This window comes from Pogoniulus pusillus, chromosome 36 (genome assembly GCF_015220805.1).
Source record: "Pogoniulus pusillus isolate bPogPus1 chromosome 36, bPogPus1.pri, whole genome shotgun sequence".
Taxonomy (NCBI): Eukaryota; Metazoa; Chordata; class Aves; order Piciformes; family Lybiidae; genus Pogoniulus; species Pogoniulus pusillus.
In genome coordinates, this window is record NC_087299.1 from 3800334 (window position 1) to 3818455 (window position 18122).

General features: G+C 58.0%; 3 protein-coding genes across 3 annotated transcripts; 1 reads left to right on the top strand and 2 right to left on the bottom strand.

The window, feature by feature from the left end:
* Positions 1–355: 355 nt before the first annotated feature.
* On the bottom strand, positions 356–2041 carry LOC135190447 (basic phospholipase A2 sphenotoxin subunit B-like). The gene is made up of 4 exons (XM_064171838.1): positions 2002–2041; positions 1584–1728; positions 567–673; positions 356–480 (listed from the first exon to the last, which is right to left on the bottom strand). Exons 1-4 carry the CDS (start codon positions 2039–2041, stop codon positions 356–358), a joined length of 417 nt encoding a protein of 138 aa, XP_064027908.1.
* A 2895-nt stretch (positions 2042–4936) lies between these two features.
* On the bottom strand, positions 4937–7221 carry LOC135190624 (phospholipase A2, membrane associated-like). Its single transcript, XM_064172183.1, has 4 exons — positions 7179–7221; positions 5984–6128; positions 5646–5752; positions 4937–5082 (listed from the first exon to the last, which is right to left on the bottom strand). The coding sequence occupies exons 1-4, from the start codon at positions 7213–7215 to the stop codon at positions 4937–4939; spliced, it is 435 nt and encodes a 144-aa protein (XP_064028253.1). The 5' UTR covers positions 7216–7221.
* A 4310-nt stretch (positions 7222–11531) lies between these two features.
* UBXN10 (UBX domain protein 10) lies at positions 11532–16894 on the top strand. Its single transcript, XM_064171769.1, has 2 exons — positions 11532–11611; positions 15122–16894. Exon 2 carries the CDS (start codon positions 15137–15139, stop codon positions 16001–16003), a length of 867 nt encoding a protein of 288 aa, XP_064027839.1. The 5' UTR covers positions 11532–11611; positions 15122–15136; the 3' UTR covers positions 16004–16894.
* Positions 16895–18122: the final 1228 nt, after the last annotated feature.

Here is an 18122-nt window from a genome sequence, read left to right on the forward strand (position 1 = left end):
CAGGGAGGCCCTTCATAGACTGAGAGTGGGGAGAGACTGGCACAGGTTGCCCAGGGAGGCTGTGGATGTCTCCTCCCTGGAGGTGTTCAAGGCTGGATGAGTCCTTGAGCATCCTGGGCCGGTGGGAGGTGTTCCTGCCCAGGCCAGGGGGTTGGAGCTGGCAGGTCCCTTCCATCCCAGGCCACTCGAGGGCTCTCTCCATCGGTGAGGAGTTCTCTCTCTGCCCGGCAGCAGCTCGCACAGGGCTGGGAAGGCTTCGGCACGTTGCTTATTTCCACACTGCTTACATTTCCAGCAGCACTAAGGTGGCCCACGCAGGAAGGGGATGTAGGGGTGGTCCACTCTCCAGCTGGCATCACTGGCACTTGTTCCTGGCGTGGAGGAGGTGCCAGATGCTGTAGCTCTGGACGTTGCTCTTCAGGCAGAGCGCCAGGCTGCGGTCACACTCGCAGGAGTGCTGGGCACACCAGGAGCCTCTTTCTGCGGGCAGAGGACAGCCCAGGGTCAGCTTTAGCTTTTGGCAAGGTGGGGGAGAGACACAACCCCCCCACCCCGTGCCCACTTACTGCAGGTGGGGCGGCCCCCACGCTGGCTGTAGCTGTAGCCCTGCACCTTGGCATCGCAGTGGTAGCTCAGGAGGTTATCGTAGCACTGATCGTGCACCTGGCAGCACCTGGGGGAGGGGAGAGAGGGGCTTGGGGGGGTTGGGTTTTTTAACCCTTCTGCCCTCACCCCCACCCCACCCCACCCCCCGAATTGGAAACAGTGAAAGGATGTGTGCAGACAGAGACACCTGGAGCTGGTTAGCCTGGAGAAGAGAAGGCTGAGAGACTGGAAGAGTTGGGGCTGTGCAGGCTGGAGCAGAGGAGGCTCTCAGGGGACCTTCTTGTGGCCTGCCAGGATCTGAAGGGGGCTACAAAAAAGCTGGGGAGGGACATCTGAGGCTGTGAGGGAGTGATAGGACTGGGGGGAATGGAACAAAGCTGGAGGTGGGGAGAGTGAGGCTGGAGGTGAGGAGGAAGTTGTTGAGCAGGAGAGTGGTGAGAGGCTGGAATGGGTTGCCCAGGGAGGGGGTTGAGGCCCCATGGCTGGAGGTGTTTGAGGCCAGGCTGGCTGAGGCTGTGTGCAGCCTGCTCTAGGGTAGGGTGTCCCTGGGCATGGCAGGGGGGTTGGGACTGGCTGCTCCTTGTGCTCCCTTCCAGCCCTGCCTGATTCTATGACTCTATGAGAGGAGATCTGATGCAGGTTTGTAGCACTCTGGAGGGTGGGTGTCAAGAAGAAGGGGTCAGGCTCTTTTCAGTGGTCTCCAGTGGTAGGATGAGGGGACACAGGCACAAAGTGGAGCACAAGAAGTTCCATCTCCACACAAGGAGAAACTTCTTTGGTGTGAGGGTGCTGGAGGCCTGGGGCAGGCTGCCCAGAGAGGTTATGGAGCCTCCTTCTCTGGAGCCTTCTGGTTGCGTTCCTCTGTACCCTGCCCTGGGTGACCCTGCCTTGGCAGTGGAGTTGGACTGGATCATCTCCAGAGATCCCTCCCAACTCCTGCCAGACTGTGGCTCTATGGCTCTGAAGTGGGCACTTACTTGTCTGAGGCATCCTTGGGTGCTCCTTTGCCCCCCAGGCCACAGTAGCAGCCGTACAAGGAGTAGTGCAGCAGAGCATTCTTCCCTGTCGCTCTGCTGATCATCTTGTACAGCTCCAAGACACTCCCATGAGCTGGGCACAAGCCTGGATGAAAGAGCAGAGGGGCTCACATCCATGCCCAACTCTCCAGTGGCATCCCCCCACACCCTTCCAGCCCCTAGATTAGCACCAGGCTGCTGATGGCTTAGAAATGAGCAGAGGCAGTGGAAAGGAAACTTATTCCCAGCTGAGTGCAGGGCAGTTGTGTACCTGGGGGAGGTGGTGATGGGGAAGGGTGAAGAAATCACCACCCCAGGCCTAATTTCCAGGGATGTGACTGCAGGAGAGCATGGGAATGGTGTGAGTGAGGGCACTTACCCAAAGCAAAGAGCAGAGCAAAGGTCAGGAGAGAGTTCATCTTTCTGACAGCCCTGGGGGAGGAAACCAAACCATTTACCTGCCACACCAACCCCCCTCTGCTGTGCTTCCCCCCCTTGTCTGGGGGCAGAGCTGCTCCCACCTGCAGGGGCTGGAGGAGATGGAGAGGGTCAAAGCTCCCCCAGTGTGTCTGGGATGGGAATTGGTGAGAATCAGATGGCAGAAGGGTGGGGAAAAGCAAAAGGAAAGGAAGAAAAGAGAAGAGAAAGGAAATGGGAAAAGAAAGGGAGGAAGGAACAGCTCCTGAGGGCTGCAGGCTGCAGCCTACCAAGGGGAAAGCAAAATGAAAGGAAGAAAAGGGAAAAGAAAGGAAAAGGGAAAAGAAAGGGAGAAAGGAACAGCCTCTGAGGGCTGCAGGCTGCAGCCTACCAAGGGGAAAGCAAAATGAAAGGAAAGGAAGAAAAGGGAAAAGAAAGGAAAAGGGAAAAGAAAGGGAGGAAGGAACAGCCCCTGAGGGCTGCAGGCTGCAGCCTACCAAGGGAAAAGCAAAATGAAAGGAAGAAAAGGGAAAAGAAAGGAAAAGGGAAAAGAAAGGGAGAAAGGAACAGCCTCTGAGGGCTGCAGGCTGGAGCCTACCAAGGGAAGGGAAGAGAAGCAGGAGGAAGGAACAGCCCCTGAGGGCTGCAGGCTGCAGCCTACCATGGGAAAAGCAAAATGAAAGGAAAGGAAGAAAAGCAGGAGGGAGGAACAGCCCCCGAGGGCTGCAGGCTGAAGCCCTCCACTCTGATTCTGGGCTGGCATCCCAGCTAGCTTTGCCTTTCCCCTTGCTTGCCAGCACAGACCTCACTCCTCACAGCTTCTGGTTAGAGGAAAAGGGACAAAGAGGGAGGAAAAGCTTTTCCTCCATCCCTGCTTACCTCTGGAAAGCCACCACCTGCCCTCAGGACCCTGCAGCCAGCAGGACCTGCCTTATATATGCTTTGCTCCCTGCTGTGGGGTGTTTTTGTCTCCCAGAAGGTGCTGATTGGGTTCTTCTGCAGAAGACCTTCAAGTGACATCCTTCCTCTTCCCAGGAATTCAAGAAATACCCCCAGCAGCCTGGCTCAGTGCCCCAGGCACAGGGAGCTGGGGCTGGGTGGGGTGAGTTGGCCAAGCAGCATCATTTCCACCCCGAGGAGGAAGCCCACACTGTGACCCCAGCTGGAGAGGCCTCAGGGCCTTTTTCCAGCCTCACAGTGATGTGTTGGAGGGGGGAAATAAAACCCCTGAGTCAACTTCTGCATCCTGGCAGCAGCCTTCCACTATCTGAAGGTGTGTGCAAAGGACTGCGTGCAAAGGCCCTGAGATGGGAGCATGAGAGGCAATGGTTTGAAAGGAGAGCAGGTTAAGGTTGGCTGTGAGGAACAAGTTCTGCACCATGAAGATGCTGGAATCAGAAGCATAGAATCATAGAGCCAAGCAGGCTGGAAGAGAGCTCCAAGCTCAGCCAGCCCAACCTAGCACCCAGCCCTGCCCAACCAACCACACCATGGCACTCAGTGCCCCAGCCAGCCTTGGCTGCAACACCTCCAGCCACACAGACTCCACCACCTCCCTGGGCAGCCCATTCCAATGCCAATCACTCTCTCTGACAACAACTTCCTAACAATATCCAGCCTCAACCTGCCCTGCCACAGCTTCAGCCTGGGGCCCCTTCTTCTGTCCCTGGCTGCCTGGCAGCAGAGCCCAACCCCACCTGGCTACAGCCTCCCTGCAGGCAGCTGCAGACAGCAATGAGCTCTGCCCTAAGCCTCCTCTGCTGCAGGCTGCACCCCCCCAGCTCCCTCAGCCTCTCCTCACAGGGCTGTGCTCCAGGCCCCTCCCCAGCCTTGCTGCCCTTCTCCAAACACCTTCCAGCACCTCAACATCTCTCTGCAGTGGAGGAGCCCACAACTGGACACAGCATTCCAGGGGTGTCTTGAGCAGTGCTGAGCACAGGGGCACAAGAACCTCCCTTGTCCTGCTGCCCACACTGCTCCTGAGCCAGCCCAGGATGCCATTGGCTCTGCTGCCCACCTGGGCACTGCTGCCTCCTCTTCAGCTCCTGTCTGGAACACTGCAGCAGGTTGCTCAGGGAAGGGGTTGAGGCTCCATCCCTGGAGATATTCAGGGTGAAGCTCGCCAAGGCTCTGAGCAACCTGATCTAGAGGAGGATGTCCCTGCTGCCTGCAGGGGGGTTGGACTGGATGACCTTTGGAGTCCTTTCTGGCCAAAACCATTCTATGGCCTGTGAGTGAGGCAGGTTTGGGCTTTTCAAGGGGCTGCAGGGTCTGGGAGCTGTCCTTGGCCATGCTGTGCAGGTGGTTCAAGGTGAGTTGTGAGCTCTGTCAGAGGAAGCTCTCCACAATGAGGGTAATGAAACACTGGAACAGGCTGCCCAGAGAGGAGGTGGAAGCCTCATCCCTGGAGATATTCAAGGTCAACTTGGTGTGGCCCTGAGCACACCCTGGGTCATCTCTGTGACCTCATCTGGACTCACTCCAGCAGCTCTGTGCCTTTCTCAGGCAGGAGACACCAGAACTGGACTATTTGAGGTGGGGGTCTCAGCAGAGCAGAGCAAAGGGGCAGAATGCCCTCTCGTGCCCTGCTGCCCACAGATGCCATCATGACAGGAAAACCTACCCCAGAGAATCCTCCTGAACAGCTTTTATTGAGCTCTCTTTGCTGGGAAATGAAGTGAAAAGGGAAAAGAGAAGAGGAAGGACCAACTCAGGGGCAGCTGATGTGCCTCTGTGGGAGCTGGGGTAAGTCCATCCATGACTTCTCCTCACCCCAAGCACCTCAAAGGAAGCTGTGGTGGCTCCAGGTCCATCCAGCCCCCACATCAGGCTTTTCTTGCTGTAGCAATGGGTCAAAGCAGTCAACCCCTGCAAAGCTGGGCACAGGTTTGGCTTCCTCAGCACTGCAGTTTGCTTCCTTGGCACCTCAGCTTGAAGTAGAAGCGGTAGGATTGGTTGTAGGATTCCAGAGAGCTGGCAAAGCAGGAAGCCACCTCCTTGTCACACAGGCAGGTCTCTCTCTTGCACCAGCTCTGCTCTTTACCTGTGTGTGGGGACACAAACTGGGTGCTCTGTGGTGGCTTTTCTGGCTGCCCTCAGCGATGGGATCCCCTCAGGGCACTTCAGTGCCCAGGGAAAGTGCACAAAGAGGCTCCAGGCTGCCAATGCCTCTTTATTTGTCATGCCCTGTCTCCTCTCAGCTCAGCACCAGGCTGGTTTTGTCCCCGGGGGAGATGCCCTCCTGTGTGCCGTGCCCTGCCCTGGGGCTGGGGTCCTCTGGGGAGCAGTGCAGGTTCCTCACCTCTGAAGGGGGCTTAGAAGCAAGCTGGGCAGGGACTCTGCAGAAGGGCTTGTGGCAGGGCAAGAGAGGGTGGATTGAAGTTGGGACAGGGGAGACTGGGACTGGAGGCTGGGGAGAAACTTTTTCCAGTGAGGGTGAAGAGACACTGGAATAGGTTGCCCAGGGAGGTTGTGGATGCTCCCTCCCTGGAGGCTGGATGAGGCGAGTGGGAGGTGTCCCTGCCCAAGGCAGGGGTTGGACCTGGATGATCTTCAAGGCCCCTTCCGACCCACCCCACTCTGCGGTGCTGCCCTCCCAGTACTCACTGCAGACGATGTCTCCGTCGGCGCTGGTGAAGTGGTAGGGAGTGATCAGGGGTCTGCATCTGCCCTCTCTCAGCCTCCTGTAGCAGCAGTCGTGTGCCTGGCAGCAGCTGTGGGAGCCACCACATCAGCCTGCTGCCCTCAGCCCTCCCTCACCACATCTGGATCTTCCTCCGAAGGTCCAGAGGGTGGCAAGGCAGCAGCAGCAGCAGCAGCAGCAAGATGTGGCTGGAGCACGACCCCGGAGCCCCTCTCAGAGCACAGCAGCATCAGCAGAGGCTGCTGGCGAGGGGCTCGGAGGGGAGCGGGGCAGGGAGTGGAGATGCTCTTGCAGTGCTCACCGATCGGTGGAGTCCACCGGGGTGCCTCTGCCCCCGATGCCGCAGAAGCAGCCGTACCAGCTGTAGGACCACAGGGCACTCTTCCCCGTGGCTGACCTGATCAGCCGCTCGAGTTCCAGCACGCTGCTGTCAGCCGGCAGCAGCCCTGCGGGAGGGACAGAGGGACGGAGGGACGGAGGGACGGAGGGACGGAGGGACAGAGGGACGGAGGGACAGAGGGACAGGCTCGCAGCAGTGCAGGACACTCCCCACGGAGGGCAGGGGGTTACATAAGCTTGAGGGCTGCTGGAAGCAGATGCTGCGAGCCATGAGAAGCCCCCCGAAAGCCTCCCCAGGATGAGGTCTGCTTCCTGCAGCCTCCCAGTTCACAGGACCAGAGTCACAGAATGGGCAGGGCTGGAAGGGAACTGAAGGCTCAGCCAGCTCCAACCTCCCTGCCATGGGCAGGGACACCTCACACCAGAGCAGGTTGCTCAGAGCCACATCCAGCTTGGCCTTAAACACCTCCAGGGATGAGGCTTCCACCACCTCCCTGAGCAACCCATCCCAGGCTCTCACCACCCTCATGCTGAAGAACTCCTTCCCAACATCCAGTCTGAATCTCCCCACTTCCAGCCTTGCTCCATTCCCCCCAGTCCTACCACTACCTGACACCCTAAAAAGTCCCTCCCCAGCTTTCTTGCAGTCTCCTTCTGGCACTGGAAGGCCACAATAAGGTCTCCCTGGAGCCTTCTCCTCTCCAGACACAACCAGAGAATCACAAACAGCAGAGGGTGGAAGAAAGGACCAACCCCACCCCCACTGCCAGAGCAGGATCACCCAGAGCAGGTCACACAGGAGCACACCCAGGGGAGTTTTGAATGTCTCCAGAGAAGGAGACTTCCACAACCCCTCTGGGTAGCCTGCTCCAGCCTGGCAGAAGATGTCACTGCTCACTGGCAATGCCACCTGGGCAGGATCAGCCCAGGAAAGCAGATGCCAACAGGCTGCAGGGCCTGTGGGCACAGCAACTATGGATCTGAGGCTCCTAAAGCTTCACTGTCAGCCACCTCCAAGGCTGCAGCACTGCTGCATGAAACAGCAACACTGAAACAAAACCCCAAAGCATGCACAAGAGCTCAGGGGGGCTTAAGTGGGGGATTTTGTGCCATGCAGGTGAGCTCCCAACCCAGCCCAGTGACCCTGGGGCACTCACCACAAGCCAAGAGCACGGCAAAGAGGAGATTCTTCATCCTCAGGCTGCTCCTGGAGGAGGAAACCACAACGCTGGGCTGCCATGAGCAGCACTCCCCAAGGAGGGCAGGACAGCTGCTCCTCCTGTGCCCAGCGCTGGCTGAGTGCTCCCTGGCAGCACCACAGGCTGGCAGCAGTGCCTCTCTGGATGCCCAGCAGTGTGAAGGGGGCACAGCTGACTCCTGGTGGGTGGGAGCCCCTGGGCTGTGTTTTTGGCACGCAGAGCTTGGCAGGGCCGTCAGGGGGACGCCGCTGGAGAAGCTCACCCTCTGCAGCATCCCACCCTCACCCCCACCACCCTGAGCCAGCTGACCACACAACAGGGCAACAAAATCCCTCCTCTCCTTACCCCAGCTGGACCTGGCAGCTCCAAGCCCCCTGGCTGGGTGGGGTGGCTTTATATGTTGGGGGAGGTCCAACCCTCCCCTGCCCCTGCCGATGCTGTGATTTGTCGCCCGGCAGCTCCTGCTGAGCGGCCCAGGGCTGCCATCCTTCTCCTGCAGGGCAACCTGACTTCCTTGCACCTCACCTCTCCTTGCCCAGGCACGAAGCTGTCACCACCTCAGGGGAATGCAGCTTCTGGATGAGGCCAGGCAAGGTCTCTCCTGGCAGAGACACGACACAAGAGATGCGTGGCCAGGAGGTGCTGAGCTGGCACCGCCAGAGGCTCTCAGGTCCTTGTTCCAGCCACAGAGGTGGCATCTGGGCCCCACGGAGGTGGCATTTGGGCCTTGAGTGGGTGCTTGCTTTTGCCAGCTCCCACTCTGCACCCTCAGAGGTGGTTTCCCTTGGCTGCTTCCTTGCAATAACCCAATAACCACCCCCCAAATCCGCCTCTGCATCCAAACTGCAAAGGGAGGCAAAGGGGTTGCATTTTGGGGGGGGCTGCAGTTTGCCTACCCTCAGACTCCAGGGGCACACGGGCAAGGAGGTGAGGGGGGGGATGTCTGTGAAACCACATGCCCATGGGTTTTCCCCGTGGAAACCCGACCTGGAATGCTTTTGGAGCACAGTTTATTTACTCAGCACAACCCAGAGGTGATAGAAAGACCCAAGGCAGAACAGCAGAGGAGATAAGGGACAAAAGCTGCTATCTGCCTGGCGACACCGCAGGGCAGAGGGCAAACAGGAGGGACAAAGGCTCTGCTATCAGCCCTGTCCCTGGGGGATCAGCAGCGAGCCAGGCTTCTGGGAAAGGGAATGCGGCAGGGGACAGGGTGGGGTGCGAGGAAACTGGGCACTGCTGCGGCCACACCTTGAGTCCTGGGCTCAGGTTTGGGCCCTTTGCTCCAAGAAGGGCATTGAGGAGCTGCAGCAGGTCCGGAGAAGGGCAACAAAGCTGGGGAAGGGTCTGGAGAGCAGGGATGGGGAGGAGCAGCTGAGGGAGCTGGGGGTGTGCAGCCTGCAGAAGGGGAGGCTGAAGGGAGAGCTCATTGCTGTCTGCAGCTCCCTGCAGGGAGAGCTCATTGCTGCCTACAGCTCCCTGCAGGGAGAGCTCATTGCTGTCTGCAGCTCCCTGCAGGGAGATCTCATTGCTGCCTATAGCTCCCTGCAGGGAGAGCTCATTGCTGCCTATAGCTCCCTGCAGGGAGAGCTCATCGCTGCCTACAGCTCCCTGGAAGCAGTCTGTGCCCTCAGCTTTGGTCAACTCACAACAGAAGCAGGAGGGCAGAAGGGCTCTGCAGCAGGACCTTGACTGCCTGGACAGATGGGCAGAGTCCAAGGGGATGGAGTTCAATAGCTCCAAGTGCAGGGTGCTGCACTTTGGCCACAACAACCCCATGCAGAGATACAGGCTGGGGTCAGAGTGGCTGAGAGCAGCCAGACAGAGAGGGATCTGGGGGTGCTGATTGATACCCACCTGAACATGAGCCAGCAGTGTGCCCAGGTGGCCAAGAGAGCCAGTGGCATCCTGGCCTGCATCAGGAATGGTGTGGCCAGCAGGAGCAGGGAGGTCATTCTGCCCCTGTACTCTGCACTGCTCAGACCACACCTTGAGTGCTGTGTTCAGTTCTGGGCCCCCCAGTTTAGGAGGGACATTGAGATGCTTGAGCGTGTCCAGAGAAGGGCAACGAGGCTGGGGAGAGGCCTTGAGCACAGCCCTACGAGGAGAGGCTGAGGGAGCTGGGATTGGTTAGCCTGGAGAAGAGGAGGCTCAGGGCAGACCTTATTGCTGTCTGCAACTACCTGAGGGGAGGTTGTGGCCAGGAGGAGGTTGCTCTCTTCTCTCAGGTGGCCAGCACCAGAACGAGAGGACACAGCCTCAGGCTGTGCCAGGGGAGATTTAGGCTGGAGGTGAGGAGAAAGTTCTTCCCTGAGAGAGTCATTGGACACTGGAATGGGCTGCCCGGGGAGGTGGTGGAGTCGCCGTCCCTGGAGCTGTTCAAGGCAGGACTGGACGTGGCACTTGGTGCCATGGTCTGGCCTTGAGCTCTGTGCTAAAGGGTTGGACTTGATGATCTGTGAGGTCTCTTCCAACCTTGGTGATACTGTGACACTGTGATACTGTGACACTGTGATGCTGTGATCTTTTGGCAGCTGCCTGATGAAAAAACAACAACCAACCAAACGGCTGTCAGCTTTGGGACTGATTGGCAGGGATGCAGACACTTCCCAGCCTGTCTCAAAAGGGCAAACAGCATTAATTAAGGCAGCCCTGGGGCTCTTCTATCCACAGGGACCAAACTCCTCTCGATCCCAATGGAAGGAAATCATCTGGCAGCACTGGTCCAGTTGACTGGCCAGGGCTGGGTGCTAGGGTGGACTGGATGAGCTTGGAGCTCGCTTCCACCCTGGCTGATTCCATGATTCTATGACAAATCAAATCCAACCTCTCACCCAACACCATCTAAGCTCTTCATTTTAAGCCCTCCCTCTCCGTGCAGGGTCTCAGAGGAGCAACCCCACAAAGCTAAACTCTCTCTTGCATCCAGCCTTGCTCGCAAACCGTCCCTGGGAGGTTGTCAGCTGTGGAAGGGTGGAACTTTTCAGCCGGGCCGTGGAGCCAAGAGAGGAATTGCCTCACCCATCTGCTCGGTGGGGACCTTATTGAAATGCAGATTTGCCCAAGGCTTTGATCTGCAAATGCTGTCTCGGGTGTGCCTTTGCTCCGCACCCCGGGGATGGGAGCAGCTGATAGGCGAATCTTTTCCTCCCTCTTTTCGTCGGGGGTTGGCCTTGATCTTCTCCCAGCTGCGGGGCAGAGACGTTACCCTCAGTGATTTATCGCCTTCGGTTAAGCGGTGGGCGAGGGGGAAAGTGGCTGGTGAAATAAAAGTGGCTTTGAAAGGGGTTTAAGAGGGAGAGAGCCTCGGGTGGTGTGTTCCCACCGGGAAAACTCACCCAGGGATCCTTTCTAGCCTGGGGCTAGACAGGAGACTCCCTGTCAGCTGCAGCTCTGCTACCACACAGGCTTCCAGAGAAGCTGTGTTAGGTCCCTGGAGGATGCCATTGGAATGGGCTGCCCAGGGAGGTGGTGGAGGCACCGACCCTGGAGGTGTTCAAGAGGAGCCTGGATGAGGCACTTAGTGCCATGGTCTGGCTGACTGGATAGGGCTGGGGGATAGGTTGGGCTGGATGAGCTTGGAGGTCTCTTCCAACCTGCTTGATTCTATGATCTGGTGCAAAAAGTGGCATTTTTAAAGGGCTCTCAGGAAAAAAACCCAATGAGCTTGTTTGGTTCTGTTAGCAGCAGCTGTGGAGCTGTTGGAGGGTAGCAGAGCCCTGCAGAGGGACCTGGCCAGGCTGGATGGGTGGGCAGAGGCCAAGGGGATGAGACTGAACAAGGCCAAGTGCAGGGTTCTGCACTGTGGCCACAACAACCCCAAGCAGCACTACAGGCTGGGGCCAGAGTGGCTGAGAGCAGCCAGGCAGAGAGGGAGCTGGGGGTGCTGGGAGAGAGGAGCTGCAGAGGAGGCAGCAGTGCCCAGGTGGGCAGCAGAGCCAATGGCATCCTGGGCTGGCTCAGGAGCAGTGTGGGCAGCAGGACAAGGGAGGTTCTTGTGCCCCTGTGCTCAGCACTGCTCAGGCCACCCCTGGAGTGCTGTGTCCAGTTCTGGGCTCCTCCATTGCAGAGAGCTGTTGAGGTGCTGGAAGGTGTTGAGAGAAGGGCAGCAAGGCTGGGGAGGGGCCTGGAGCACAGCCCTGTGAGGAGAGGCTGAGGGAGCTGGGGGGGTGCAGCCTGCAGCAGAGGAGGCCCAGGGCAGAGCTCATTGCTGCTGCAGGGAGGCTGCAGAGCGGCGGCTGGAGGACCTTGCGCGGGGACGCTCTGGCCCCTTCGTCTCAGTGGTTGTGGGGCGGGGCCTGCCGCGCGACCGGAAGTGGGTTCGTCGTCGTGGCAACGCAGCCGGTGTGTGGCGGCGGCCGCGGGGGGCCCGGGGCGGCAGGGCCGTGGAGGTGAGTTACGGGGTCCGGGCAGGCTATGGAGTCAGGGCCTGGCTGTGGAGGTGAGTTACGGGGTCCGGGCAGGCTATGGAGTCAGGGCCTGGCTGTGGAGGTGAGTTCCAGGGTCAGGGCCTGGCTGTCTGTCTGGGTTATAGGCTCAGGGCCTGGCTATGGGGGTGAGTTGTAGGGCCCAAGGCCTAGATGTGAGGCAAGTGCCTGTGCTGCAGGGGCAGATTGCAGGGCCCAGGGCTGGCTTTAGGACTGGGGCTTGGCTGTGGGACTGGGTTAGAGGCTTGGCTGGAAGGCCCAGCCCCATGCTGCAGGGCCTGGAGGTGGGACCAGGACTATGTTTAGCTGTGAGGCTGGGGACAGGCTCTGGCATTGAGAGCTCTGTCATGGGGATGAAGCTATGTTGTAGGGCTCAGCCCTGTGAGGAGAGGCTGAGGGAGCTGGGGGGGTGCAGCCTGCAGCAGAGGAGGCTCAGGGCAGAGCTCATTGCTGCCTGCAGCTGCCTGCAGGGAGGCTGTAGCCAGGTGGGGTTGGGCTCTGCTGCCAGGCAGCCAGCACCAGAAGAAGGGGCCCCAGGCTGAAGCTGTGGCAGGGCAGGTTGAGGCTGGATGTTGTTAGGAAGTTGTTGTCAGAGAGAGTGATTGGCATTGGAATGGGCTGCCCAGGGAGGTGGTGGAGTCTGTGTGGCTGGAGGTGTTGCAGCCAAGGCTGGCTGGGGCACTGAGTGCCATGGTGTGGTTGGTTGGGCAGGGCTGGGTTCTAGGTTGGGCTGGCTGAGCTTGGAGCTCTCTTCCAACCTGCTTGATTCTGTGATGTCAAACTACAGCATGTTGCCTTGGAGTTTATTTGTTAGAGGCAGTACACAGAAGGCACACACCCACACATGCACACCCACACCCTGCTCCCTCCCAGGGGCTCCTAGGAAACTCAGATGAGTCACTTGGGTGGCATGTCCCTCTCCATAGCTCAGCTCCAGGCTCACAGAGGGACAGGTCTCTGTCTCCAAGTGCTGGTCAGGGTGTGCTGATGTGTTGGGACCCTGTCCCTGGCTTTGTTCAGTGCTGGTTTGCTGAGTGAAGGTTTTGAGAAGGACATGGAACTACTGGAGTAGGTCCAGAGGAGACCATGAAGATGATCAGAGGGCTTGAGCATCACCTCTGAGAAGGCAGACTTGGGGTTGTTCAGCCTGGAGAAGAGAAGGTCCCAGGGAGACCTTAAAGCAGCCTTCCAGTACCTGAAGGGGGCTGCAGGAGAGCTGGAGAGGGACTTTGTACAAAGGCATGGAGTGACAGGATGAGAGGTGATGGCTCCAAACTAGAAGAAGCTGGATTTAGATCAGACAGGAGGGTGAATTCTTCCCCTTGAGAGTGGTGAGGCACTGGAACAGGTTGCCCAGAGAAGCTGTTGAAGGGCTCAAGCCTGAAAGCATTAAAAGCCAGGTTGGATGGGGCCTCGAGCATGCTGCTCTGGTGGGAGGTGTCCCTGCCCACAGCAGAGGTTTGGAACTTGATGATCTTGAAGGCCTCTTCCATCCCACACCGTGTGGTGATTCTCTGAATCTGCCAGAGCAGAAACCCAGGGCTAAGACATCAGTGGCCAAAAGGGGAACATCCCCAGTGACTGTTCCCTTCTGACTTGGCTGGGGGTGGTGAGCAGCAGTCAGGCCCAGCTTCATCACTGCTGCTGCAATCAAAGTTGACACTTTCCCACCCCCCCATGACAAACCCTGCTGCACAAACCACAGGTGGGATGAAGTGTGTGTCACTGTCCCACTTGTGCAGAATGATCTTGTGAGGTTGTGGCCTGGCTGGCTGGGCTGCATTATCCTGCTGAAGTGGTCTGAGCACACCTTCAGGTGGGGAGCATGCAGCCCAGCAGAGAATCATAGAATCAGCAGCTTACCCAGGAGCACAATGGCCACAGGGGGTTGGAAGCTGTGCATAGAAGGAGACTCCACAACCTCCCTGCTCCAGGCCTCCAGCACTCTCACAACAATCAGGGCTCTATTCCTGCTCAGGTGGCACCTCCTGGCTTCCACTTTGTGCCCATTGCCCCTTGTGCTGCCCCTGAGCACCACTAACAAGAGGCTGGCCCCAGCTTTGTAGCCTCCACTGGACTCTCTCCAGTAGTTCCCTGTCCCTTTTAAGTTGGGGAATCCAGAACTGGACCAGATGTGATGTGAACTCAGTAGGGCAGAGTAGAGGGGCAGGAGAAAGTCATGTTTCATACACAGAATCACAGAGTCATTTTGGTTGGAAGAGACTTTCAAGATCATCAAGTCCAACCATTGAGCCAGCACTGCCAGGTCACCACTACACCACATCCCTCAGGTTTTGTCTGTAGTGGAGGTTGATGCCCATTTCTCTGAAGCAGCTTTTGCTCACCCAAGCCAGAAATGGGTTTCTTGGAATTGAATCAGACTTGATTGAAAGGACTTCACAGATGGTAAAATAGCCAAGTGCACTCCAAAGGCCACAATAGGAACTTAAACTGTCCCTGCAGGAACAGCCAAAAGGTCACCTCTGGGACTTCAAACCTCACTCACTTCCCATTTTCTGTGTGTTTCTAGCTGGAGAAAAAAAATTCATTTCTGTTTTTCTCATGAAGCAGTTGAAGTTGGGCATGGCACAGCTCTGGGTCAGCTTTAACCAATTCCTGCCAGCACTGCTAAAATGCATCACCTCCAGCTCGACCATGCCTGCTCCCTGGGCTTGCTGCCTGCCTGCACAGGGACACACCAGACTGGTGACACATGGCTTGGACAGATCCACTCTGAAATGGGTCAAGACCTGGCTGGAAGGCTGGGCCCAGAGAGTGGTGGTGAATGGTGCCACATCCAGCTGGCAGCTGGCACTAGTGGTGTGCCCTAGGCATCAGTGCTGGGCACAGTCCTGTTCAGTATCTTTATTGATGATCTGGACCAGGCATCAGTAAGTTTGCAGATGACACCAAGCTAGGAGCAGCTGTGGAGCTGTTGGAGGGTAGGAGAGCCCTGCAGAGGGACCTGGCCAGGCTGGATGGGTGGGCAGAGGCCAGAGGGATGAGACTGAACAAGGCCAACTGCAGGGTTCTACACTTTGGCCACAACAACCCCAAGCAGCACTACAGGCTGTAGCCAGGTGGGGTTGGGCTCTGCTGCCAGGCAGCCAGCAACAGAACAAGGGGACACAGCCTCAAGTTGTGCCAGGGCAGGTCTAGGCTGGATGTTGTCAGAGAGAGTGATTGGCATTGGAATGGGCTGCCCAGGGAGGTGGTGGAGTCTGTGTGGCTGGAGGTGTTGCAGCCAAGGCTGGCTGGGGCACTGGGTGCCATGGTCTGGTTGGTTGGGCAGGGCTGGGTGCTAGGTTGGGCTGGCTGAGCTTGGAGCTCTCTTCCAACCTGGCTGATTCTGTGGTTCTATGACTATTTTTAGCTGCTGTGCCTCGCAGAAGGGGGAGCTGTGGGCGACTTAAGTTCTTGAGTAACTCTGTGGCCAGCTCCTTGCAACGTGTCCCTCTGCTGCCCTGCCCACAGGTGCCTGGAGAAGCAATGGCCACAGCAGCCCTTCTGAATTCGCCACCGCCTCAGCTCAGCTTCCCAAGGGGCACAGCAGTCCCTTCCTCGGGGGCCGTCACCATGCACGTCGCCAGACCAAAATCTGCCAAGGGCCGCAGGAGGCCAAGCTTCAGCTGCTCCCAGGGCGCGGGGGCCTGTCCTTGCCGAGTTCCACCTTCCCCGCCAGCGGCGGCTCGCCAGCAGCTGGCAAACAGCCGCAGAGGCTTGTCCACGACGCCGGCGTTGCCGGCCGGGCGGGTGGCTGCTGGGGAGATCCCAGCGCTCCTGCAGCAGGTGCCTCAGAGGAGCTGCTCTTCCCTCAACAGGTACAGGGTGCTCCCCTCCATCGGCTGCGGAGCCGCTGCGGTGCAGGCGCTGGCAGAGCGCGCCGGGCGGCTGGACTTGGGGGAGAGGCAGGAGGACACTCCCCAGAGCAGAGCTGCTGCTGGAGAGCAGGGCAGGGCCAGTGCTCTATCAGAAAGGGATGGCCCCGATGTGGAGAGCTCACACATGCAGCCTCCTCCTGAGAAGCCAGGAAGGAAAACGAGGCAGGAGAGCCCTTCAGGGCTGACTTTAGATGTGGACAAGTGGCCTCAAGAAGAGCCAGAGCTGCTGCTCGCCGTTCGATCTCCCTCCGGCCAGAGGTTCGAGCACTGTTTCAAGCCCAGTGACAGCCTCCAAGCTGTCTTGGCCGTGGCAGAGCAGAAAACATCATCCAGATACAAACACTGCAGCCTTGAAACGATGGAGGTGCCCCGGAGGACCTTCTCTGACCTGACCAGATCCCTCCACCAGTGTGGGATCCTCCACAAGTCTGTGCTCTGTATCCGCCTCAAGGAGCAGCGCGACACAGAGCTTTAGGTGCAGAGACACCAGCCTGGGTGGTTCTGCTGGGAGAGGTACTTGACTTCTGAGAAATGAGTCTCCTGGGCTTTTCTTCATCTCACCATCTTCCTCAAGCTGCCCCTGAAGCAGACCTCTGTGTCCATGTCTTGAGATAATATTGCAGGTGAACCAGCCTGCTACGTACACAGCACCTTGTGTCACCTGTGCCATCACAAACTGCTTCCTGAGTGCCACCAGCCTTTGGCCTTTTGGCTCTTTTGCAACCTGTTGATGTTCTTCTTTGGAGACTGAGGTTTCTGAGACCTTTTCCTATGCTTCAGAAAGGTAAATCCTGAGTAAATCACTTTCCAGAGTGAATGCAGATGCCTCTGTGCCTGTTTGGAAAGGTGGAACCAGAAGTGGTTTACTCTGGAGGAGCATCTTCAGCAGGTTGTCATCGTCTTCTTCTTGAGAGTGACTGAAAAGGAGCTCAACCCCCCAGACCAGCTGCAGATAACAGGAGTAAGATGTTAATGATTCTTGTGAGGTATTAGACTGTTGGACATGACCATGGGTCAGCAATTTACCCTTCTGGCCAAGGGCAGTGGCAGCCTGGGGTGTATCATGAAGAGTATGACCAGAAGGGAGATTCTTCTGCTCCTCTGCTCTGGTGAGGCCAGATCTGGAATCCTTAGTCCAGTTCTGGGCTTGCTCCCCAGTTCAAGGACAGGGCACAGCAAAGGGCTACAAACCTTAGCCAGGGAGGGCAAAGGATTTCCCCTAGCTGCAGGCCCAGGAACTGTTTTCTGTGTTTCACTCGATGCTGGCTGGGCAATTCCCTTCTGCCCCTGTGTGTTGTGGTGCTGCTGCAGTTCAGTGTTTGCACACTGTGCTGTGGAGCCACCAATAAAACCTTTCAGGCTGAAACTCGGTTTCTGTGGTGGTTTAGCCATCACATCCCCTCTCGAATGAGAAATGTTAGTGTGATGGGAAGGACCTCAGGGACTGTCCAAATCAGTGTGGGCAGGCAGCTGCAGCCGTGGCACAGGAAAGGGGAATTATTTGGATCTGACAGCTTGCTGCCAAGAACCAGAGACATGGTGACCACCACACAGCTCTGGGAGCAAGCAAAGGCTGATCTTTAGCCAAGAACAGAAGGGTAAGTGCAGCTTGGACGCCAGCAGACAGCACTTCTGCTGCTGGAGGGTATTCACTGTGTCCATCCCAGATAAAGCTGCATTGGCCTGGTCCTCTAACAGCTCCCCCAGGCCAACAGCACCTCCAGGGATGCTCCTTTTGATTGCTTCCTTTTCCACAAACCACATCAAGGCTTGCTCTAGGCCAGCAGAGGGAGGAGACCTCACTTCTTCCCTGCTTCTCTTCTTGCCCAACACAGTGCAGGGGACATAGGGGAGCTCTGCAAGTGCAGCACAAGAGACAATGACCTCATTTGTTTGGACCAGTTCTGGCCTCCCCAGTTCAAGGCCCAGGGAGGTACTAGAGGAAGCCCAGTGGAGGCTCCAAAGATGCTGAGAGGCCTGGAGCATCTCTGTGAGGAACAAAGGGCTGAGAGCCCTGGGGCTTTTGAGCCTGCAGAAGAACAGCCCCAGAGAGGATCTGAGCAATGCTCAGCAAGAGCTAAAGGGTGGGGGGCAAGAGTCTGGGGCCAGACTCTTGTCAGTGATGCCTAGGGGCAAGACAAAGGGCAGTGGGCACAAACTGGGCACCCAGGAGGTCCCATCTGAGCAGGAGAAACCTCTTTGGTGTGAGGGTGCTGCCCAGAGAGGTTGTGAAGTCCCCTCCAACCCCTAGTTGTGGAAGAGCTCCCCGCAACGGGGAGAGCTCCTGCAACTCCCCACTGTGGGGAACGCTCCTGTTGTTGGGACTCTCCTGTCGCAGGGAAGCTCTCCTGGTGCAGGGAGCTCTCCTCTCCCGTCGCAGGGAAGCTCTCCCAGTGCGGGGAAGCTCTCCTGTTGTGTGGACTCCCCCGTGGTGGGGAAGCTCGCCCAGTGCAGGGAAGCTCTCCTGTTGTGTGGACTCCCCCGGGGTGGGGAAGCTTTCCCGTGGCAGGGAAGCTCTCCTGTTGTGTGGACTCTCCCGGTCCGGGGAAGCTCTCCCGGTCTGGGGAAGCTCTCCTGTTGTGTGGACTCCCCCG